This window comes from Elephas maximus, chromosome 24 (assembly GCF_024166365.1).
Source record: "Elephas maximus indicus isolate mEleMax1 chromosome 24, mEleMax1 primary haplotype, whole genome shotgun sequence".
Classification (NCBI taxonomy): Eukaryota; Metazoa; Chordata; class Mammalia; order Proboscidea; family Elephantidae; genus Elephas; species Elephas maximus.
Genome location: NC_064842.1, coordinates 10,349,189 through 10,374,146, shown reverse-complemented (window position 1 = coordinate 10,374,146; position 24,958 = coordinate 10,349,189). Strand labels below are relative to the sequence as shown.

The following is a 24,958-nucleotide window of genomic DNA, read 5'->3' as shown; positions in this document are numbered from 1 at the left end:
GGAGACGAAAGTGCCCAGGAATTCTTCCCAAATCATTCGTCATTAGGACCCCTTAGCTTCAAGACCCTCGGTGTGTAGTATTTCCACTTCTTCCCCATTAGAATACAATGCCGCTGCTGACCTAGGCACAGAAATGCAAGGACAAGACCCGCCTGCCCGGTCGTACCTCTTCAGGGTTTCCAGTGGCTCCTTCCTGTTCATGACACCGGTGTCCGGGTCCACAGTGGTAAAAATGCACCTGGACGCACACAGAGAGCATCACACAAGGGTTGCAAGGACTGACCTTGGCCCTGCTCCCTCCCCCCACGAGGCCTGAGGAGTCTCACCTGGAGCAAGCCATCACCCTTTTCAGTTCCACATCACCAATGAGAATCTCATTCCAAGAGTCCTAGGGGACAAAGCACAAACTCACATGAGCACTTCAGGGCCCCTGTAGACACATTCGTAACCTGTTACCCCGCTGCCTTTGAGTTAGTTCCGACTCATGGCGACGCCACAGGACAGAGTAGAGCAGCCCCACAGGGCTTCTTCTTCGGAGGGACAAAATCTTCAGAGTGGTCTGGTCAGCGAAGGTTTTATGGAGTAGGTGGATCAGAGGTCTTAAGGGGTAGATTTTGAAAGGTACAAAGAAGGCCAAGGGGATCCCAGGCAGAGGGAGCAGCAATCAACAGGGCGCTGAGGAGACAAAGGGTACCTGATTCTAGTCCTGGCCCTTCCTACCTTTCTGAGAAAAGTCCTGCTGCCTGAGTGCTGAAGGCAAACATCTGTGAATTAAAATAAACCTGTCCTGTCCTTTGTGGATCACAAGCCGAAGACAGAGTTCCGAACTTAGAATTTTAATTGTGAAAATGTGCATTATTTTGGAAATATGTATTGCAGGAAATTTTTTTAAATCATAAAATAGGTCTCTTCGCCGCATGCTTTTAAAGACGGTCCAGAGAGCTGGGCAAAACGGGTTGGAGCAGCCACAACCTGCACAGTGTGCATTTCTCCACTGGGGGGCACTGTGGTCACACACACAAAAAAACACGTCAAAGATGAAAACAGTTGCCTAGTCACGTGAATTCTGGCTCCTGGCGACTCCATGCCTGTCAGAGCAGAACTGTGCGCCACAAGGCTTTCTACGGCTTATTTTTTTGGAGGCAGGTCGCCAGGCCTTTCTTTCCAGGCACCTCTAGGTAGACTCCAACCTTTTGGTTCACAGCCAAGCCCTCAACGTTTTGTACCACACAGAGGCTCCAAAGGTACAAAAGGAGAGAAACGACAGAGTCTGTTGGGGTTAGGGAACCAATTTATCATTAACTGGATGAAAATTTTCAGAGCCCTTTGCACGTTCGATAGAAACTGTTGGAGACTGAGTCACAGTAAAGGAGGCAAAAATTCCATCATGAGAAAGTCATCTAGGGTTGCAACCAATGCCACAAAACAGTATCTGTATACATTTTTAAATGAGAAATTAATCTGAGCTGTAAACTTTCACCTAAAGCACAAATTTTAAAAAGAAAAGAAAGTTATCTATTTGGCAGTAGCGAGAAAAACTATTTTTTTTTTTTTTTTTTATTGAACACACACTGGGCCCAGAACTATTTGAAACTGTGCAGAAGAGCCCATGAATGTCTTTCTGACAGGACACACGACCTTGAGGTGATAAGGAGTGTAAACCAGGACAGGTGTGGGCGTGGGAGAGGCCCAGACAGAACACAGAAAGCTCTTCTGGGTCTGGTGATCAGAGCAGGCTTCACAGAGGAGGTGACTTTTAAAGATGTGAAGCAAGGAGCAAGGTTCTAGGAGAACGCAGAATACCAGGAGTCAGGGGAATATACTATGTCCCAGGTCCAGTTTGCAAAGCTCCCTGGGTGGCGCAAGCAGTTTGTGCTCGTCTACCAACTAAGAGGTTGGTGGTTGAACACACCCAAGAGGGACAGTGGAAAAAAGGGTCTGGCGATCTGCTTCCATAGAGATCACAGCCAAGAAAACCACATGAGCACAGTTCTACGCTGACACACAGGAGCTCGCTCTGAGTCGGAACTGACTTGACATATCACGGAAATAACAAGAGGTCCGGTTTGCAGCTGGGAGTTTTTACTGGAAACAAAGGCTGCATAAACAAGCCGTGTCGACATTATGGATGGACTTGGATGACAGATTGGGAAGCTGGGACTTTGAAAATGAGGATCTATGACGGTTTAAGCAAGGCAGTGACACTGACAATTCGACACAAACTCTTAGAGTGGAAGCAATCACACAGATGCCTCAGTAAACCCACTGCCATTGAGTTAATTCCGACTCATTGTGACCCTATAGTAGGGAAAAGAAAGAACTGAAGGAGTGGTCCTGCAGACATGCCAGGGAACTATGTGCTGGGCAGAGGAACCAGCAAGGGCAAAGGGCCTGCGGTGAGAAGGAAGCTAGTGTGGCTGGGGCAGAGGAACCAGCAAGGACAAAGGGCCTGTGGTGAGAAGGAAGCTAGTGTGGCTGGGGCAGAGGAACCAGCAAGGGCAAAGGGCCTGCGGTGAGAAGGAAGCTAGTGTGGCTGGGGCAGAGGAACCAGCAAGGACAAAGGGCCTGTGGTGAGAAGGAAGCTAGTGTGGCTGGGGCAGAGGAACCAGCAAGGACAAAGGGCCTGTGGTGAGAAGGAAGCTAGTGTGGCTGGGGCAGAGGAACCAGCAAGGGCAAAGGGCCTGTGGTGAGAAGGAAGCTAGTGTGGCTGGGGCAGAGGAACCAGCAAGGACAAAGGGCCTGTGGTGAGAAGGAAGCTAGTGTGGCTGGGGCAGAGTAAGAGGGGGAGTGAGAGGGGGTGAGGTCATGTATGGCCCTGAAAGCCATTGTGTGGACTCTGTGCTTTATTTGAAGGCAGACGGAAATCCACGAGAGGATGCTGAGAAGCAGAGTGAAACGACGTGGCTTATGTTTACAGGATTACCGTGACCTGCGTGTTAAGAACAGCCCAGGTAGGTGGTGGAGTGGGTCAAGGGAGTGAAGACAAGGAGACTAGCTAAGAGGGAAATGGTGGTGACATGGCCCAAGGAGGTAGTGAAGGAGGGTAATAAGAGGCCAAGCTCCAGTAGCTGTAAGGCAGAGCCACCAAGACCTGCCCATTGTTTGAATGTGGGAAGTGAGAGAAGGAGAACAACAAGAGTGGTTCCAAGTTTGGGGTGTGAGCATTTGGAATTCAGAGCTGCCATACTGAGATGGGGACACTAGGGAGAGCAGTTTTGGGGTGGAAATGTGGCCCTCAATTTTGGACACAGTAAAGTTGAGATAGGACACCCAGGTGGTGATATGGAGCGGGCATGGGAGAGTTTTGGTGTAGGGACATGAATTGGGGGTGTTCAGTGTACAGAGAGGTCCCTGGCTGGTGCAAACAGTTAACATGCTTGGCTGCTAATAGAAAGGTTGATGGTTTGAGTCCCCCAGAGGCAACTCAGAAGAAAGGCCTGGGGATCTACTTCTGAAAAATTAGCCATTGAAAACCCTTACAGAGCACAGTTCTACTCTGACAGTCATGGGGTCACCATGAGTTGGAGTTGACTGGTTGGCAACCCTTTTCTTTTTTTTTTTTTCCCTCAGTTTATAGAAGGTTTTGAAAAACATAGACTGGAACGTCAGTGTAGACAGAGATGAGAAAGGGTCCGAGGCCCAGCCCTGGGGTGCTCTGAACTTGAGCTCACAGATCACAACCCTGTCGCTGCTCTGAAAAGCCTATCTGTCAGCCCCTGTGTTAACAACATCCCTTTGTGGTCACCAAACACCCTGCGCTCACCACCTCCCAGGTCTTGTTGATCTGGTCACCTGGGACTGTGAACTACTTAAAAGACCCAACTGTGTTTCTTAAATCTCCGTTTTCCCATCCCACTAGTCTCTTCCCAGAGCATGGAATGCAGGGGCCCTGACCACTACGCGATGAGTAAATTATAACCAAAGAAAGAGGCCGACTCAGCCAGCGTGTCCTATTAACACCCAACCCAGAGGATGAAGTGTTTCCAGTTAGGATTCTAAAGCCCCCGGAGTTAGAGATAAAGGCTTCCAGGACGAGATGCAGTTCAAAGAAATCTCCTAGGTCTGAAGCCCTCCTCCAGGCCTCATCTTCCCACCTCAGAACTTGGATGGGAAATGTCGTCAACATGACTGATGGGGATGTTTCCACAACTGGCACAAAGATCACAGCATGGGGGACGAAAGCTTAAAGTGGGCCACAGCCCGTAAGAAAGCTGTTGTCTGAGCAAAGCACCTTTGCCCTGACTGTAGGAATGAGAGGCTATTCCGTACCTTCCTATGGCACGTCACACTACGCCTTAGAGCTTCCCCACAAATTATCTACCTCGATTCTTACAGCTGTCTTTAGAGGAGGGGGGTCAGTGGAAAAGAGCCACATGTTACAACTGCAAGAAGCATAAGCCTTCAGGACTTTGATGGCTTGCCCAGGGTTCAACAGCCACTAACTGAAGCAGGTGGATTAGAATGAGGATGTCCTGGCCTTATCTGGAATTCTCAGTGTTCCTTCTGTCCTTGTGGAGGGCACTCAGCTCTCCCACTTCCTGCAGTGTCACCTTGGGCAAGCCGTCTCTCCCGCCCCAAGCCTCTCCTTCCTCCCCAGTAAAATGGGAATGATAACTTTTACCTTACTGGGGTGTTGTGAGGAATAAAAGGGATAATATATGTAAAACACAATATCGGCATTAAATAAAACCTTCTCTCCTCATTTCTCATTTCCTGAGAAGGAAAGTCCTCTGGAGAAAATGGCTTGCCACACCTGGTAGGAGATGAGTATCAATGCAATGGTCAAAAGCAACCATGACACTGGGTTTTTCCCCCTTTATCTACATCAGGCTGACCTGTGGTGGACAGGAGCAAGGACAGACACAGCTCCCCTATCGCTGAGGGACAGCCCGTCTCAGACTCTTGGGGGATAATGCCCATGGTTCACTCACTCACACTAGGAGCCACCCTGCCATCTTTGTTGTTGTTGTTGTTAGGTGCCGTCGAGTCAGCTCCGACTCATAGAGACCCCAAGTACAAAGAATGAAACACTGCCTGGTCCTGGGCCATCATCAAAAACTTTGCTATGTTTAAGCCCATTGTTGCAGCCACTTTGACAATCCAACTTGTTGAGGGTCTTCTTCTTTTTCACTGACCCCCTGCTTTACCAAGCATGATGTTCTTCTCCAAGGACTCGTCCCTTCTAACATGTCCAAAGTAGGTGAGACGAAATCTTGCCATCCTCCCTTCTAAGGAGCATTCTGGCTGTACTTCTTCCAAGACAGGTTTGTTCGTTCTTCCAGCAATTCATGGCATCTTCAATATTCTTCACCAACACCATAATTCAAAGGTGTCAACTCTTCTCTGATCTTCCTTATTCACTGTCCAGCTTTCACATGCATATGAGGTGATTGAAAATACCATGGGTTAGGTAAAAAAAAAAAATAATAATTTTTTAGTTTTTTTAGGTAAGGAGCACCTTAGTCCTCAAAGTGACATTTTTGCTTTTTAACACTTTAAAGAGGTCTTTTGCAGCAGATTTGCCCAATGCAATGCCTCGTTTGACTTCTTGACTGCTGCTTCCATAAGCATTGATTATGGATCCAAGTAAAATGAAATCCTTGACAACTTCAATCTTCTCTCTGTTGATCGTGATGCTGTTAACGGGTCAGTTGTGAATCTTTTTTGTTTTCTTTATGTTGCAGTGTAACCAGTATTGAAGTCCGTGATCTTCATCAGTAAGTGCTCCAAGTCCTCTTCACTTTCAGCAAGCAAGGTTGTGTCATGTGCATAATGCAGGTTGTTACTCCAATCCTGATGCCCCGTCCTTCTTCATATAGTTCAGCTTCTTGGATTATTTGCTCAGCATACAGATTGAATAAGTGTGGTGAAAAGATACAACCCTGACACACACCTTTCCTGACTTTAAACCATGCAGTATCCCCTTGCTCTGTCCAAACAACCGCCTCTTGATCTGTGTAAAGGTTCCTCATGAGTACAATTAAGTGTTTTGGAATTCCCATTCTCAATATTATCCATAATTTGTTATGATCTACACAGTTGAATGCCTTTGCACAGTCAATAAAACACAGGTAAACATCCTTCTGGTATTCTCTGCTTTCAGCCAGGATTCATCAGACCTCAGGAATGATATCCCTTATTCCATGTCCTCTTCTGAATCCAGCTTGAATTTCTGGCAGTTCTCTGTCGATGTACTGCTGCAATCATTTTTGAATGATCTTCAGCAAAATTTTACTTGTGTGCAATATTAATGGTATTGTTCTATAATTTCCACATTCTGTTGGAGCCCCTTTCTTTGGAATGGGCACGAATATGGATCTCTTCTATCTTTGGAAGCTATGATATGCTTGAGCATTGGGAATGAGTGCAGAGTATTTAATACAAAACGTCAGAGGTAACTTGGGAGGTACTTTTATTACCCTGCATTGACTTTTATTGCATTTTTAATTGAACCTTCAACAAAGGCTCTAGGTAATCTAGAAGTATAAAGCAGAGGGCAATCTCAGCAGACATTATCACTCCATTTTCTAGGCAAGGTAAATTACACTTAGAGGGACTGCACCAAGTCATACAGAAGTCAGTGACGGAGCTGAAGCCAGACCTCAGACCTGGTTCCCAGCCTGCTTCTCTTTCAGCACGTCTTGCTGCCTCTCACAAGGAGCCTTGGTGGCCAAGTGGTCAAGTGTTCGGCTGCTAACCAAAAGGTCAGTGGTTCAAACTCACCAGCTGCTCTGTGGAGAACAATGTGACAGTCTGGTCCCATTAAGACTGCAGTCTTGGAAACTCTGTAGGGCAGCTCTGTTTTGTTCTATAGGGCTGCTTTGAGTTGCAACCTATCCACAGCCGGCTGCAACTCACCAGACATGCTGGCCACAAAGCCCTGCCTTATGGGGGACTAGGGAGAAAATCATATGAAATATCCAAAGACAATTAGAAAGGTAAATCTACTTCCAGAATCATGTGCAACTATGGAAACCAAGTATCGGGGTCCTTCCAGCCAAGTCACAATACAAATATCTGAGGGCCAACTGAAGGTGGCGCTGGAAGTGTTTTAGGGCAGCGCCATCCTTAGGCAATGATCCTCTCACCCTGAAGCCATGCCATAAATGTCTAACTCCCGCAAGAGACCCATCTACGGAACAGGAACGCCAGCTTTAACAAGACGTGAGCACATGCATTCTTCGTTCCATGGCCCCACAGATCACGTATTCTGCACGAAATAAGTTTGGCTCTAAAAGAAACCTACATACTTGGAATTCTCCTTGGAGGCTCAGGCCCTGAGTTGCCTCCTTGATGGAAGCACCTCTGCCTCATCCATATTTGACTCCCCCATACAGAAGGCTGCACTTGCTAGGTGTCAATAAACCTGAACATTGAGTTCCTGTGTACTACAGGGTCAGTAGGAGCCCCTGGGTGACAAATGGGTGACAAACATGGTTAATCTGCTGCACTAGGGGTTGCTATGAGTCAGAATCGACTCAATGGCAATGGGTTTGGTTTTAATGGTTTTTTGGGTCAACTATCAATATTCATGGAAGGAGCAGTCAGGAAATCAAGCGACATACAGCATTGGGCAAGTCTGCTACAAAAGACCTCTTTAAAGTGTTAAAAAGCAAAGACATCACTTTGATGACTATTGGACTGTCGTGCTCCTGACCCAAGCCATGGTCTTTTCAGTTGCTTCATATGCATGCAAAAGCCAGTCAATGAAAAAGGAAAATAAAAGAATTTATGCAGTTGAACTGTGGAGTTGGCAAAGAATATCAAATATACCACATGCTGCAAGAATAAGCAAATCAGTCTTAGAAGAAATACAACTAGAATGTTCCTTAGCAGTAAGGGTAATGAGATTTTGGCTCTCTTACTTTGGACCTGTCACCAGTAAAGACCGATCACTAGGAAAGGGCATCGTGTTCGGTAGAGGAGAGGGTCAATGAAAACGAGGGAAACCCTCCCTAAGATGGACTGATGCAACAGCCACGGCAGTGGACGCCAACATATCAATGATCGTGAAGATGGCGCAGACCGAGCAAGGCTTCCTTCTAGGACAATACACAAGTCACCATGAGTCACAGCTAACTTGATGGCAACAACAAGAACAACGGGCAAGTAAGGCATAGAATTACCTCTTCATAGACACCACATCCTGTGATTACAATATTGGACCTGAAGTTGGTGGCTTTAACTTTGTTCTCTAGTCTGCAGTTGAGATCTGCCAAGGAGGCCTCAGAAATGATCAAGAACGGGCTGGTGTCAGGGTAAGCAATCTGGTAAGGAAACAGAAATGTTTATGGTAAATGGCAACAAATGAACTCAGAAGTTACACTGTCTAGTACCTGGAAACATTGGTTACATTGTCTAGGACCTGGAAACATCCACCCGCCCCCCATGCCCCCCACCACAGCCACATGACATCTAAGTATTTCTCTGGTTCTTTTTTATAGAAAACCACAGTGATTCAGAAGCCTTCAATAACCTTCCAAATAACAGGAATTGCCTGGTAAAGTGAAGAGAACAGGGTTCCAGAATCACAGAGCTTCCCCTAGGTATATGCCCTGGGGAAATCACGTCATCTTTCTAAGCCTTCGTGTTCTCAGATGCTTCATGATGTGCCTGGGCTTGATGACCTCATTATATTTGATAAAAACCAACAACCAAATCCATTGCTATCGAACTGATTCCAATTCGTAGAGATCCTATAGGATGGAGTAGAACTGCCCCATAGGGTTTCCAAGGCTGTAAATCTTTACAGAGGCAGACTGCCATATCTCTCTCCCATGGAGTAGCTGGTGGGTTTGAATCGCTGACCTTTTGGTTAGCAGTTTAGAGCTTGATCACTTTCACCACCAGGGCTCCTTCCATATTTGATAAAAATTCATTAATTTCATGGACATTTATTTTTTATGCAACCTGTAAATAAACGTTACACACTTACACTGATCATAATTTAAAAAAAAAAAAATTGCCATAGTAAAAGTAGTGTTTTTTGCTACCAACTTTATTTTTATTATGAATTCTTACCACCTTACTCCTTTTGGAGCCCTGGTGGCACAGTGGTTAAAAGCCTGGCTGCTAATCAAAAGGCTGCAGTTCGAATCCACCAGCTGCTCCTTGGAAGCCCTATGGGGCAGTTCTACTCATAGGGTCGCTATGAGTTAGAATCAACACGACGGCAGCTGGTTTGGTTTTGGTTTTTTTTAAATTATTATTATTCCTTTTAGGGCCAGTCTAATTAATTTTAAGTCCATACCCACACTCATTTGCAGAGCTGCAGTCTGACACACGGTTGCAATCTGTGGAGTCCAGAAATGTAAAAATTCTGGACTCTACATGCAACTACAGAATGGAGTGAACAAGACGCTTCTGTAGAAGAGTTTTGAAACCATACTGGCACCAAAATCCTGACATAAATAGGAAGATGAGCGCTCATGGGCAAAAATGCAAGTGAATCTCCAAACCAAGAAACACAGCTAATGGTCCCTGGGGAAAGATGTTATTCTTGCCTACTGCTTGTGATCCCTAGTCATTGTCCAGGTGGCCCCCCTGGGAAAAGGACAGAGCTGTGCTCATCAAAGAGGTGCCATCTGGGGTCTGCTGGGTTGGAAGCAGACTGCTCTCCACCCCGGGAGGACACCCTCCAGCACGGGACACACCAAAGCCTAAAGCCACAGGCCGCGCCTCTGACCTTCTCGGCTGGCCGGAACGCATCCTTTATTTGGTGAGGCTTTCTTGGCTGCATGTGAGGCTCAAAGTGCACCAGGCGGTAGGGCTGTGTCTTCAGGAAGCTGGTTATCCACTCGGCCGCGGCGTCGCCACAGTCCCTGCCCTCAATCTCCAGGCCGTGCACTCTGCAGCCGGGGTGGGAGCAAAGGATGGACAGGGCTTTGAAGATCCAGGGAGGCTAGCATGTCCTGCACCTATCAGAAAACCTGCACCCAGCTTGATGGTGTTGTGATCCCTTCACTACCAGGAGCCAGAGCTGGAGCCCAGGCCTGCCTCTGAGCCACTGTGCAAGCCTAAGTGAAGATACTGCTTGGAGCCTTACTTTCCCCACTGTTGAGTCCCTGCGTGGTACAAATGGCTAAGTGCTTGACTACCGACCTAAAGGTTGGCGGTTTGAATCCACCCAGAGGTGCCTCAGAACAAAGGTCTAGTGAGCTACAATCAAAAGATCACAGCCATTGAAAACCCTGTGGAGCACAGCTCTATTCTTACCACGTGAGGTTGCCCATGAGTCAGGCTCAGCAGCAACCGCTTTGGCGTTTTCCCCCCATTTTAAAACAGCGATGCAAGGCTGTGCTTCCCTGCCTCGAAGGAATTAAAAAAAAAAAAAAATCTTTTGTAGAGTAGATTTCAACTCATAGTGACCCTGTAGGACAGAGTAGAACTGCCTCATAGGGCTTCCAAGGCTATAATCTTTAGGGAAACAAATTGCCACATCTTTCTCTTGCGAAGCAGCTGGTGGGTTCAAACTGCTAACCTTTTGGTTAGCAGCCAAGTGCTTAACCACTGTGCCACCAGGGCTCCTGCAAAGAGCTAATACCAAAGCAAACCTGTTGCTGTCGAGTTGATTCCTACTCAAGGGCCCCTATAAGACAGAGTAGAACTGTCCCACAGAGTTTCCAAGGCTGTAAATCTTTGTGGAATCAGACTGCCATATCATTCTCCCATGGAATGGCTGGTGGGTTAGAACTGCTGACCTTTGGGTTGGCAGCTAAGCACTTTAACCACTGCACCACAGGGCTCCCTGAAGGACTATTAAAAAAAAAAAAACACCATTGCCATTGAGTCTAACTCATAGCAACCCTATGGGACAGAGTAGAACTGCCCTGTAGAGTTTCCAAGGAGCACCTGGTGGATTCAAGCTGCTGGCCTTTGGTTAGCAGCCACAGGTCTTAACCACTACACCACCGGGGTTTCCTGAACGTTCTAATGTATTAGTACAAGGTAAGCTTACAATTACTGCAAAATCTGGTTCACCCAGCTAGATAGCAACCAGAAATCTCTATTAATGGGACTGACTGTACTGTGCAGTGCAGTGATAATACAACTAGATGCAGTTAACACCTACGGGAAAATGTTCCCAAATCTAAAATATTACAGCTAACAGTAATACTCTAAGCGTCACTGATTTGATTACCAGTTTTTTTTTTTTAATACGAAGTCTCCGGGTGGTACAAACAGTTAACTGGCTCAGCTGTTTAACCAAAAGGCTGGTGGCTCGAGTCCACCCAGAGGCTTCTTGGAAGAAAGGCCGGGCGATACCCTTCGGAAAAAAATCAGCCACTGAAAACCTCATGGAGCACAGTTCCACTCGGACACAAATGGGGTCACCACGAGTCAGCATCGACCCAAGAGCAACTGGTTTGTTTTGTGTTAATAACTGTAGGATTTGAACTTCCCCCACCCGACTCACAAGTCGAGGGCTGGACAATTTGAGAGTTCCATGTGCGTCACTGCAGAAATGTTATCGTCCAGGCCATTGTTTCGCAGAGTGCAGGACCAGTGCCGTGGCAGGTAGTGAGGTGACTGCAGGTGGCCCCTGTGCACCACACTGGGTAATGGGAACTTGCAAGGGGAGAAAGTGACCTCCGGATTAGGGAGAACACTCAGCTTGATGATAACAGGTCTTTAACGTCTATCAAGACTGGATAATACCCCCTCGACAAAGGTTACTTTGTTATCTTTCTAACAAAGGACAGACCTCAGGCACCCAGATCTCTGTAGGCAATAGGTTCGGCTAGAACTTGATAACATTTTATCTGAACCATACTTATTGCTTGTTTTGTGGAGGGGCAGGGAGCCGAGTCGACTCCGACTCCTGGCAACCCCAAGTGTGTCAGAGCAGAACTGTGCTCCACAGAGATCTCAGTGGTGTGTTCCTCCTAAGTGGGTGGCCAGGCCTTTCTTCAAGGAGCCTCTGAGAGGACTTGAACTTCCAGCCTTTCCAGTAGCAGCTGAGCAGGGTTAACCCTTTGTGCCACCCAGGAACTCCTTCTACATGTAGGAAATTATGTGGATAGTCACGTAAGTTTTCGTTTTCAAATGAATGTGTTTAAGTTTTTTTTTTTTTTAAAGCTGAATCAATTTTAAAATATTAAATAGATAAGAGTATCATGGTCATGTTATGTGAATGCCTGGCGTTTGGGAAAGAGTGGGGCAGTCGGGTGGACACACTAAGGCGTGTATCCCGTTTCCATGAATGACTAGTTCTGTGAACTTGGGGTATTACTTATCCTGCACTTCACCTTCTTCATCCATAAAATAGGGATAAAAGCATTGCCTTTTTGTGGAGATTAGAGATACCACAACCAAACCTATTGCTGTCAGTTGATACTGATTCATACTGGCCCCAGAGGGTTTCCAAAGCTGTAATCTTTATGGAAGCAGACTGCCACATCTTTCTCCCGTGAAGCTGCTACTGGATTCGAACCGCCTACCTTTTGGTTAGCAGTCAAGCACTTAACCACTGTACCACCAGGGCTCCTTGAGGATTCGGGATAATCTATACAAATTCCCCCAAAATAATTCTTGGGTTTGGGATCTTCTCAGTAGATGGTAGTGGTGCCCTTTTTTTTTTTTTCCAGCTATTTCATGTTATCTTCATATAGGAAACGTCTGCTAGAGTATATAAATATACTATGCATACAGTATCTTAAACTTTATATAATTTTAATTGCTCTTTAAGTTAAATGAGCAAATTGTTACTAAGAGTGCCGGGGCTACTACATTAAACAGTGAATTTAGCTGCGCTTAAAACGTTCACGAATTTTTAACAACTTTTCACTGAGGTCTAATATTCATCTAGAAATTACACTGTCCCTGACGATTCTTTCTGACGATGCCTTTTTTTGGGTTCTGACGATGCCTTTTTACCCACTTCACCCCACACATTCTAAACTGGCTTCCTAAGCTCAGGGGCTGTGAAGTCATGACACCTTTTTATCAACAAACACCAGGAATACCTGCCTTCCTCTTTTCTGGGTCAAGATGAAGAATAAACTAAATGAATAAAATGTATGCCAAAAGCCATGCGTTCGAATAGGTATCACCTGTCACAGTAGCCCCCCTGGGACTCATCATAAGCTTTTGAACCTTAACCCCCACAACTGGGAGGCTCTCCAGAAGTGAGGCTGACCACTGCAGTCTAACCTCCCCTTCTCAACCAAAACAATGGTCCTACACAGCTGGATTGCCTCCTTCTTCACCAGACGTCGCTCCAAATGATATTTTTGCTTTCTCTAAAAATCAAATCCATCGTAAAAGGGTGAAGATTTCCAGAACTGAGTTTGTGTGAGAGCATAAGTGTGCGTGTGTGTGTGTCGTTTAACATCTACTGCGTTAATTTCTGAAGCATCTTGGGTAACAGCAGTATTTGCAAAATCTACTTTTGGAGACAGCTGTGAAGGTCACCCCCTTGCTGGGTGTCTCCCTGTTGGGGCCTGTACTAGCAAATCTCCCCAGGGTCAAACCCTTCCCGACCACCCAGGCCTCGGTCCTGCCATCCAGCCTCCCAGCCAGGGCTTTTCCTAGTTGCTTTTAAAGGAGGATGGGGAGGAAGGCTGCTTAGATTTCTTAGGGCTTCAGTTGGGAATAATTATTTTTACTGAGTTAAAGCACTTGCATCTCTCTTGGATTATTAAAAAAACTGTAAACATCTTCCCTCTGCCTGACACTTCCTTCTACTACAGCCTCTGTGTGTGGGTCCTGGGGTTCACGGACAGCGGGACCTGTGGCCTTTCGATGGGCAGTTTTACTTTCTTCTTACTCCTCTCTGCCCTTGTTGTGCGTTCTGTTTCCTTCCTACACTTGTTCTGAGTTCTGAGCAGCCTGCGCTGTGTCGTTGGGCCCAGAAGTCCACTGGCATGCTGTCCCGAAGAGTCCAAGCAAACAAAACAAAACACAACACATTCCAAATGCTCCTAAAGTTTTTAGACAAGGTAATTTAGGCCGTTCGCCTGAATAATCCATTTAACGACCTTAATTCTCTCTAGCCCGTTAGTGGCTGCCTGGTTAGTAAGAAAATCAAGTCACAACCTCAACTGTGAAAACAGGGGTGCTGGCTGTCATTATGACCTTTTGAAGGTGACCCGAGGCCCCAGCAACTCATCAAAATTCTTTAGGAAACTGCAGGCTGAGGTTACAACTGCTTCACCAGAGAATGGTCTGGGACAGGCGCCAAAGCAACCTGAGTCCCAGGTGGTCTCTGCGACCTTTGCTGTAAGAGTCTGCATCGGCCTGAGGCACGTCTAAGGCTTCTCCTCATTTTGCAATTTCCAAACACACACTTGTTTAGTCTTTGGGGCATGGGCCAAAAAGCCAGTATAAGACCGTGAAAAATGAGAAAAGTTTCCACATAATTCCAAATGAATTAAAAAATAAATGAAAAAAAATTTTTTTTAACTATAAGAAATTATGGGTAAATATCTAACCATGGCAAACAAACACGAGCTGGGCCTTGGACAAGCAAACACGAAATACTGATTGCCATTATGCATGTTAAAAAGTTTACCTCATTCAAGCAAAAAATGAAAATTAAATTAACAAGTTATTACCGTCCTTGCACATAAAAATGACAAAATGCTTTTAAATATCGTGGTTAGAATACATCTAGACAGGTACGCTCATAAGCTAGTACAAAACAATTCAGCAACTTGTATCAAAGTCTATAGAATCTATACCCTTGCTTCAGCAAAACCACTGCTAGAATTTTTTTCCCTAAGGAAATAACCATAAGATACATGAACAAAGATTTAGGCCGAGATGTTCATCACGTTATTCTTCTAGGCCATGGTAGAGAACACCTGAAGAATGAAATATTACGTCAACCTTTAAAATAATAATTTTCCCCCAGGGGGTGGGGGAGATATTTTTTAAAAATCCACTGCGGTTGAGTCGATTGCGACTCATAGCGACATTTTAGGGCAGAGTAGACTGCCTTACAGGGTTTCCAAGGCTGTAATCTTTTTTTTTCAATTGTGCTTACGTTGAAAAACATTTAATTTTTTTAAATGCATATTAATTGTTCAACGGGAAACTAATTTGCTCTGTAAACCTGCATCTTTAGGGCAAATAAGTTTTCCATTAAACAATCAATACAAATATTGTTTTGTGGCATTGTTTGCCAACCCCATGACATGTCAACACTCTCCCTTCTCAACCTTGGGTTCCCCATTATCAGCTTTCCTGTCCCCTCCTGCCTTCTCATCCTCATCCCTGGGCTGGTGTGCCCATTCAGTCTCATTTTGTCTTGTGGGCCTGTCTAATCTTTGGCTGAAGGGTGAACCACAGGAGTGACTTCAGTGCTAAATTAAAAGGGTGTCTGTGGGCTGTACTCTCAGGGTTTCTCTAGTCTCTGCCAGGCCAGTAAGTCTGGCCTTTTTTTGTGAGTTAGAATTTTATTCTACATGAAAATGGTACTATTGAAGATTTTTTAACAATATGAAAAAAAGTCCATCATATCAACTTAAGTAGGTAAACAGTATTCAAGGCTTTTTTTTTTTTTTTTTAATTTTTTTTAGGGAGGGTAGTATTATTTCAATTTGCTTTAAAACTATTAGCCATAGAGGCTGGACTAAAATATGCCGAGGTATGAATTGCCATTATTTCAGGTTTTTTCCCAATATTTTCCATTTTCTCAATAACGAATGTGTATTACTTTTAAAACAAGAAAAACAACCACATTAAAATTAAAACATCATAATGTTTAAACCTCTAAGACATTATATAAATTATACTGGTATTGCATTTTACGAACTTTGGGGCAGTTGACGCATTTTTCAGCTAACTATATTTTTGCCATATTTTCTATGGTAGGCTATGGACTCCGTATACTATTCACATTGCATTTTAATTCAAAATGCAGACACTGTAGCAAGAGTATAATTAGGCCAAACTTTAATTTTCCCACAATGGAATGAAAACTCAAACCTAGACAAGATTTCTTGGAAGCAAAGCAATTTTCTCTGGAATAATGTCTCGCTTGCAGCCCTTAAATGCTGAGGAAGGAGTGAACGTCTGTACAAGGGGCCCTTCTGGCTGACTCTCTGCTCTGTCCATGATACGTACATACAGATGGACCAGCGGCCTAGCGTCTGTAAGTCGCTTCACTCTTCCTGGATGCAGCTGTTCTTTTCTAGTTCTGAACTGCATTTCATTAGAACTGAATGCTACGGGTCACGTGGGCTTTTGTGACCCCTTTCCCACCTCAGAAAGCCCTGGTGGTGTAGTGGTTAAGTGCTACGGGTGCTAACCAAACGGTCAGCAGTTCAAATCCACCAAGTGCTCCTTGGAAACTCTGTGGAGCAGTTCTACTCTGTCCTACAGGGTTGCTATGAGTTGGTATCGACTCGACGGCAATGGGTTTGGTTTTTTTCTGTTTTTTTTCCTAGCTCAGGTTTGGAAGGTAGGCAGTCCCTGCAGACATTGTTGGGCAAGTCCTGTGGGTAACACATGGGTAGGTCTAACCTCACCTCATTCAGGACACTTCCTGCAATCTTTCCCGCCCCACATTTGTCCTTTTTCGTTTTGTGAAATTACGAGTAGAAAAAAATCTCAAATAAATATATCAAATTCACTTTTTCCACATCTCTGTTCCATTCAGACACCAGCTGAATGCAGCACTTCCTCTGACCCTAGCCACCACCGGGAGCTAGGTCCGAGCTCACAAGTCCAAGGGTACAGATTGCCAAATCTTCCCAAGACTTTAGATACTAGCCAGGATCTCGGAAGTCCCAAGGTCCCCTCACTTCAACATGCTGGCTACGAATTCGGGGGTTACCTACTACCCTTCAGGATGCCAGCCACAAGGTCAGTGAGTCCTCAGGCCCCCTCACTTCTGACCTGCTGACTCCCATCACTCTACAGGTCTAATAATTAGCTGGAATGACCACAGAACTCACGGAAAGCACTATACTTACGATTACAGTTTTATTACAGCAAAAAGGAGACAAATGAAGAGACACACAGGGCAAGGTCTGGGGGAGTTCCCAAGGTGGAGCTTCCATGTCCCATGAAGGGGTGCACTACCCTCCCTCTTGCATTGATGTCTTTCACCAACCAGGAAGCTCATGAAACTTCTGTGCCCAGAGCCTTTATTAGCTTCATAGTCATGACTGGGGCATCGTTGCATGGTCATGATTGGCTGAATCACGCCTCCCCTCCCTGAGGACAGTTGATATCAGGTCACGTAGTAGCCCTTCTAGCTAGGCCAGCCCCAGTCCTTAGCACAAACCCTCAAGTGTGATCTGGAGGCCTAGATAACAAAAGGCCCTCAATTACTCAGGAACTTCCAAGGGATTAGAGGTTTCTCTCAAGCATCGAGTGCAAAGACCAAATTACTTTGGGTAACGTTAAATTCTTTAAGCCACAGGTTATTTTTCTCTTGCTGACATGTCAGTATGCTTTTGTCCTCATGGTTTTCTACATATGACCTTTATGTCCCTCATACCCACAAGAACACAGGCTTCTGAAGCTACTTTGTGATTCTTCCTTCTTTAAGATCTTCTTCACGAGCACAGGACTTGACACTGCATATAGTACATTTGCAAAAAAACAGTTCATAATTGGTACTGTTTGCCAGGACTCTCTCCATAGTTCATGCTTTTGGAAATAAATATCCACGCAAGTCGTCAAGGCTCGAGCCTGCCCTTTCCTTACCTGCACTGGCGCACTGCGTTCGTGGTGGGCGTTCTGATGGGCAGCAGCAGGTCCTTCGTGTAGGCTGCACTGAGGGTCAGGGAGTCACCGTCGCAGGTCAGGGAAATCAGGACCAGGCGAGGCTCCTGTCGACCTGTAACCATGTTTCCTTCCTCGTTGATCACGAGCCAAAACCTGTCATTTTCAAGACACAATATTTTTGTGAACCAACATGACAGGCAGCCAATCTTAGTGGAAGCTTCAGTTATAAACGGTCACCTGTGATTCCCTCCCGTTAAGCCTGGTATGTGTGAGTCTGTCTGTCTGTCTGCCTTTCATAAACATCACCTCAGCAGCACAGCAAGCCTGAGCTCTGTCAGTGAATTTCAAAAAGGGTTTAATAATTCTTGAAGCATCTGACCTATAATATTTGCAGAACATTTTGAGCCCCTTGATGGCACAAAAATCAAAGATGTTAATTATGTTTTCATTAAATATGCCCCCAGAAGATGACAATAATCTACGTCTCCAAAAGATGTAAGGGCACAAGGAGGCATAGTGCCTGGCACAGAGTGGGCATGACTCAGGTCAACTGAAATAGCAAGCCTATTCCATGCGTTATTCAGAGTATTAAGTTCAGCTGAGAAGCATGCAAACGCCACTTGTCGTTAGGTGCTGTCCAGTCGATTCCGACTCATAGTGACCCTATACACAACAGAACGAAACACTGTCTAGTCCTGCACCATCCTCACAATCGTTGCCTCTTAAACCTTGCCAAATTTGCCCCTCTTCTTTAAATCAATGTTTCACTAACTTAAACATAAAATGAATATCAATTAAATATTATATTAATATGAGCCCTGGTGGCGTAGTGCTTAAGAGCTCAGCTGCTAACCAAAAGGTCAGCAGTTCAAATCCACCAGCCACTCCTTGGAAGTCCTGTGGGGTAGTTCTGCTCTGTCTTATAGGGTCAATATGAGCCAGAACTGACTCGACAGGACCTAACAACAACAACATTAATATACCCGAGGCTGTGGGTTCTGCAATTTGCTAAAACGTCTATTCTTGACCGGACGATATTTTTCCTGGCTCAGTATTCCTGGTCTACATGTACTTCCCAGAAAGAAAGATACATGGAGAAATGAGTTATAGAATGGTTTCCTGAAAAGTAACATTTCGCGAAAAGAACACAATCATGTGGGTTACCTCTCAGCTACTAGGAAGCTAACCTTATGTCGAGACATTTTGGTAATCTCAATTCACACTGGATCAAATGATCACAATTACACAAGTGAGCATGTGCCTTTGGGATGCACAGACAGAAGGGAAAAAATACAGCAGGGACTTTAGGTGTTTAAATCAATAGGTCTTGCATCACCCCCACCCCCATCCCCACCCTATTCCAGGAGTTCTCATGGCTGAGTTATTCAGCTACTCGAGAAAAACAAATCAGCTCCTTCCCTAGTGTAAGCCCTTTCTCTGACTGCCCTTTTGACAGTCCTTCCTCCTGGACACACAGACAGAGACCTGCCCTGCCCCAAATTCTTCATACCAGCACATGGCTATTCTTTTAGTCGTAATAATGGCAGACTATCTTTCTCAAAGCTAATCTGCTCATGTCACCCCTCATTCGAAATCTCTCAATGGCTCCTTCTGCCTTTAGGATAAAACCCTACCTCTGAAGCAAGGCTGCTTTCTCCACCTTGCTCCCCTCCCCACACCCCGCACTTGCCAGCCTTTCTTACTCTGCCCCGCCACACCTCGTTCTCAAGCCCAGTCTCTTTGTCCAGCTTATTTCCTCTCTCTGGAACTGATAAGCAACCAATAAGCAACATCATGATAAATGGAGAAAAGACTGAAGTTGTCAAGGGTTTCATTTTACTGGGATCCACAATCAACAGCCATGGAAGCAGCAGTCAAGAAATCAAAAGATGCATTGCATTGGGTAAATCTGCTGCAAAGGACCTCTTCAAAGTGTTGAAGAGCAAAGACGTCACCTTGAAGACTAAAGTGCACTGACCTAAGCCATGGTTTTTCCAATTGCATCATATATGCATGTGAAAGCTGGACAACAAATAAGGAAGGCTGAAGAATTGACACCTTTGAATTGTGATGCTGGCGAAGAATATTGAATATACCATGGACTGCCAAAAGAATGAACAAATCTGTCTTGGAAGAAGTACAGCCAGAATGCTCCTTAGAAGCAAGGATGGCGAGACTGCGTCTCACATACTTGGGACATGTTGTCAGGAGGGATCGGTCCCTGGAGAAGGGCATCATGCTTGGTAAAGTACAGGGGCAGCAGAAAAGAGGAAGACCCTCAACGAGATGGATTGACACAGTGGCTGCAACAATGGGCTCAAGCATAACAACAATTGTGAGCACGGCACAGGACCGGGCAGTGTTTTGTGCTGTGGTACACAGGGTTGCTATAAGCTGGGATTGTCTTGATGGCACCTAACAACCACAACAACAGAACTGATATGCCCGGAAGGTTTACAATCATTTTTTGAGTCTCAGCTCAAGCTGTTACCTCCTCTGTGAAGCCCTTCCTGACCACCCCAGGCACCTTTAGGGCTCGCTCCTCTGTGCTCCCTGGCACATGTCCCTCCTTCCACATAGGACTCTAAGGCTTTGTTTGCTTCTCTTGATCATACTTTCTGATAGCGTGATGATAAAAATAAAGAACTTAGCATTGCTGCCTTTGAGTAGGTTCTGGCTCATAACAACCCCATGTGTACAGAGTAGAAATCCTCCACAAGGTTTTCAAATCTGTGACGTTTCAAAAGGAGATTACCAGGCTTTATTTTAGAAGTGCCTCTAGGAGGGTTCGAACCTCCAACTTCTTGGTTAGTAGTGGAGTGCTTAACCCTTTGGGCCACACAGGGACTCGTGTCTGGTATAAATGCCATCTCATATTATTATCAGCCATAATAGGAGCTCAATAAATATGGAACTGATATAATTACAACATCCTTTGCCTCTGGGCCCTGCAAAAACAACTCAATAAATTCTACCATCTTTGAGAGTCCATGGTACAAACTACAGACTATCTAGCTTTCTTGGCTTCCTCCCTGAGGCAAAGGTGCATAGCTCACCTTTCCACAATTTCATGAATTGCCTTCTCTCTGGGAAAAGACTCAGCCCCCTTCAGCCTGTGAATTTTTTTGCTGAAGCTGCGAGGGCTGGTCTGTGAGGAAGGAGTTTGGAATGTAATCTTACAATGAGGCCCAGGGCCGGCTTGAAGCCAGATGCAGAAGAGGACAAAGTCACTCGCTGTGGGGTTTTGCAACCTTCTCTGAAGCCCAGGAATCCACACAGCTCGTCACTGCTCAGATACCTGTTGTTGTCGAGTTGATTTTGACTCACAGTGACCCCATAAGACAGAGAAAAACTGCCCCACAGAGTTTCCAAGGAGCGCCTGGTGGACTCAAACTGCCGACCTTTGGTTAGCAGCTGTAGTACTTAACCACTAGCCACCATAGTACTTAACCACTAACCACCATAGTACTTAACCACTAGCCACCATAGGGCATGAATAAAAATCAGTATTTCCTAAGCACAAGTGTGTTAAAGAAAACAAGAGTCCCAGTTCCACTGTTGAGTGACTCTAACCTCAGTGTCCTTATCCTTAAAAGAGCAATTGGGCAAATTAGGGAAAAAAATATATACATTTTTATTGTTGTCAAAATATATATAATACAGTATTTGGCAATTTAGCATTTATGATGTGAACACTTAGTGACATCAATTACATTAATAGTGTGGTGCAAATAATTTCCCTTGTCAAATTTCGGTCGCCATGAGCAGAACTCAATACAGCCCTACTTTTTCTTTTTTAAGCTGTAAGAAGGTATTTGGAATCCCTGGCGGTGTAGTGGTGAAGTGCTACAGCTGCTAACCAAAAGGTTGGCAGTTTGAATCCACCACCTGCTCCTTGGAAACTCTATGGGACAGTTCTACTCTGTCCTGTGGGGTTGCTATGAGTTGGAATCGACTTGATGGCGACGGGTTTGGTTTTTTTAACAAGGCATTCAACTGCCGCCATTATTACTATGTGCTTGGCCACAGCCGCTCTTTGAGGGTTGGACTCTGCTCTCAGTTTCCTCAAGCTCTCAACCTGAAAAACAAAACAAAACACCAAACCCTTTGCCTTAGAGTCATTCTGACCCAGAGCAACCCTATAGGACACAGGAAAACTGCCCCATAGGGTTTCCAAAGAGTGCCTGGTGGATTCGAACTGGTGACCTTTTGGTTAGCAGCCATAGCTCTTAACCACTGCGCCCCCAGGGCTGCAAATAAAGCGGCGGGACCAATCCCTTGGAGTTTGCTGCCTACTCTAGACAGAGTTCAACAACTGCCTGCGCACTCTGGCAGACACCTGGAGCCGGATACTCACCTCCTCTGGACCGCAAGGTGCGACAGCGCCCCTGGGAGGTGGAAATACCCCCGACTCCGGAAAGCGGGTGGGATAACAGCTCTGCTCACCGTCCCGGGCCCCCAAGGCCTGCTTTCTGGGGGCTAGCCTGTTAAACCAAACCCGTTGCTGTCGAGGCGAATTCTGACTCATAAACTCATAGCGACCTTATATTTTAGGACAGGGTAGAACTATCCCATAGTTTCCAACGAGTAGCTGGTGGATTCGAACTGCCGATCTTTCGGTTAGCAGCCTTAGCGCCCTGTAGCTCTGAACGACTGCGCCGCCGGGGCTCCGGGACCTAGGACCCCTTTTTCTCTCCTTCCTTGCTCACCCTGCTCCCAGCTTCTAGTAAGGGGAGTAAAGGACTTGTTGTCAGACTTGTTGTCAGACCTTCCACCGGGTCCTCGTCCCGGGCCCAGCCTGCGCTGCCCACCAGCCCGGGCCGGCCGTACCTGTCCCGTAGGTGGCCGCTGCGCAGCCCCATGGACGTGCACTCGGCCGCGCTCACCGACACCCCCTTGCAGGACTTGACCGGGTAGATCCACAGCTGCGCCACGGTGCCCACCTGCTGCAGTCGCCGGCGCCGCCAGGGTCGCGCGCGGCGCCAGGCCACGGCCCCCAGTGCCACGGCGGCCAGTCCCAGCGCGGCGAGCCCGAGCCACCCGGGCCGGGGCTGCGCGGGGAGGCCGAGGCGGGCCAGCGCCGAGGAGCCGGCGGGACCCATGGCCAAGCGCTGCGGGACGCGGGGACGACAGCGCACGAGGCAGCTGCGGAGCCGGAGCAGGCGGTCGCCCGGGGCTGGGGAGGTGCGGCCTGGCTCGGAGCCCACGGGGAGGGCGGCTCCGAACCCCTTCGGGCCGACTCGGGGCTCCTCGCCCTCCCGCTCGGGAGACCCCCGGGCGCTTGGGGGCTCTACCTCAGCCGGCCCTGGCCTTCGCCCCACTGCCCCCTCGTCTTCCGCCAGCGACTCCTTGGCTGCAGGTGACCGCTTTATGGGCTTGTGGGGTTGGGTATCTGACCGAGAACAGGCGGAAATGCAAACTTTGCATTACAAAAGAGCGTGATTTCGAAATTAGACATCGGGCCGCGGGCTGACTCCACTCTTTGGCACGGCCTGGCGGAGGGTCGAGCTGTCCTTGCAGCCGTGCCCCGAGGCGAGGGCGCTGTCCGCGGGCGGGCCTCGGAGGTGGAGCGGGACGACTAGGCCCTGGGGGTGCAGCTCCGAGGCGCGGTGGAGGAGAGCACCCTCTCTACAGGGCCCGCAACAGGCGCGCTTCTCCTGCGCGCACCCCTGCTCCGGGACCCAGCTAGAAAGGCTGGCACTGGCACAAGGTCCCGCCCCGAGGCTTCTTCGGGTAGGAGCGATTGTCGCCGGTCCTGCAAGCACTGACCTCAGGCACTGGTCGCTTCCAGATCAGGCCATGTTTCAAGCCACAAGGTCACATGGAGGGCTGAGTGCCTTCTGCTCCCATTTCCTGTGCCGGGCACAGCTGCTGGTCACGCGGGGCAGGGCTGTAGAGGCAGACGACTTGCATCAGAGGAGGGTCCCCGAAGGGGAGTGAACCCTCTTTCTCCAGCTGGCAGCACGCTGCAGGGCCCTTTAGTGCTCAGGAAAGCTCTGTCCTTGAACACTGCTCCTCACCGTAAATTTTTAGGTCTAAACAAATAGTATTTGTCCTACTATTTTCTCTTCCAACCCCAGGTCTCCTTCACCCTCTCCTCACTCCTGGAAAACCCAGCGATTGTGTTCCAAGCACAGAGGGCAGTGCTCCAGCTGCTGAGATACTTCAACTTTTTCCAGGAGTGAGCTGGAGAAGGGACCTGTTACATCAACGTCCCTGGAAGAGATGTCAGTTAATGGTGATGTGTGTCATTGGGGAAGAAGGAAGACTGGTACACCCCAGGTGCCAGTGCCAGTCTCCCCTAGAAAAAAGGCACTGGAATTTGTCTATTTCTGTTTGCCTCCTTCCCCAATCTCTTTGCAAAAGGAAAATTTTGCTTCTTAATTTTAGTGGTTGACTTTCGAGTAAGCATGATTTTTAAGTTTCATTACTTCCAAAATGTACCCAGAGATATAGCTGACTTACCACTTTTACCTCACAGGGTGGTGGGAGGAAACCCCATTGCCCTCAAATAGATTCTGACTCATAGCAACCCTACAGGACAGAGTAGAACTCCCCCATAGGGTTTCCAAGGAGTGGCTGGTGGATTCCAACTGCCGACCGTTTGGTTAGCAGCCAAACCCTTAACCACTGGGCCACAGATGCTGGGAGTGGAGGTTAATTTCAGCCCCAGCACCCAGATAGGAGAAGATAGGAACTGCGGCTCCTCACTGGCATTGGAAAGTATCCTCACAGTCACTGGCCATCACATCCCAGAGCTGTGTGACCGAAATTCATGACCCTTCCTGCCCGCCCCCACAATAGCCACAGGAGGTAATGTTTACGGAGCCAGATTTCATCTCTGGAGGGAAGTTCTATGCTAGGCAATCAGAAAATACAAAGAAAAGTGACAGTGACTGAGGTTCTAATATAAAATGAGAAAAACACTGGAAGCAGACTCATAAATACCAAAGAAAAAGTAGAATTGAGATTCGCGTTTATTAATAATAAAGCAACCACAAAATCATAAGTAGGTTAATTCATTCGTGTATTATTTCAGTGAGTATTGTTGGTTAGGGAGCCCTGGTGATGCAGTGGTTAAGCCCTCAGCTGCTAACCAGAAAGGCTGGGAGTTTGAACCCACCGGCCGCTCTGCAGGAGAAAGATGTGGCAGTCGACTCCACTTATGGGGAAGTTCTGCTCTGCCCCATAGGGTCACTGTGGGTTAGAATTCAACTCAGCTGCATGGAACAACATTGCTGGTTGGTCATACTGAAGTAGTTCGTTTCTCTTTGTTACC

General features: G+C 46.8%; 1 protein-coding gene across 4 annotated transcripts in view; it reads right to left on the bottom strand.

The window, feature by feature from the left end:
* The window catches only part of MTARC1 (mitochondrial amidoxime reducing component 1), a 34,841-nt gene extending 11,413 nt beyond the window's left edge, over positions 1–23,428 (bottom strand). For all 4 annotated transcript variants that reach the window (XM_049868221.1, XM_049868219.1, XM_049868218.1 and 1 more), the window contains exons 1-6: positions 22,510–23,428; positions 17,659–17,832; positions 9,686–9,848; positions 8,127–8,267; positions 327–388; positions 167–238 (exon numbers count right to left, since the gene is read on the bottom strand). In XM_049868221.1, coding sequence (XP_049724178.1) covers positions 167–238; positions 327–388; positions 8,127–8,267; positions 9,686–9,848; positions 17,659–17,832; positions 22,510–22,781 — 884 coding nt within the window. In that variant the 5' untranslated portion in view covers positions 22,782–23,428. The remainder of the gene's footprint in view (positions 1–166; positions 239–326; positions 389–8,126; positions 8,268–9,685; positions 9,849–17,658; positions 17,833–22,509) is intronic.
* Positions 23,429–24,958: the final 1,530 nt, after the last annotated feature.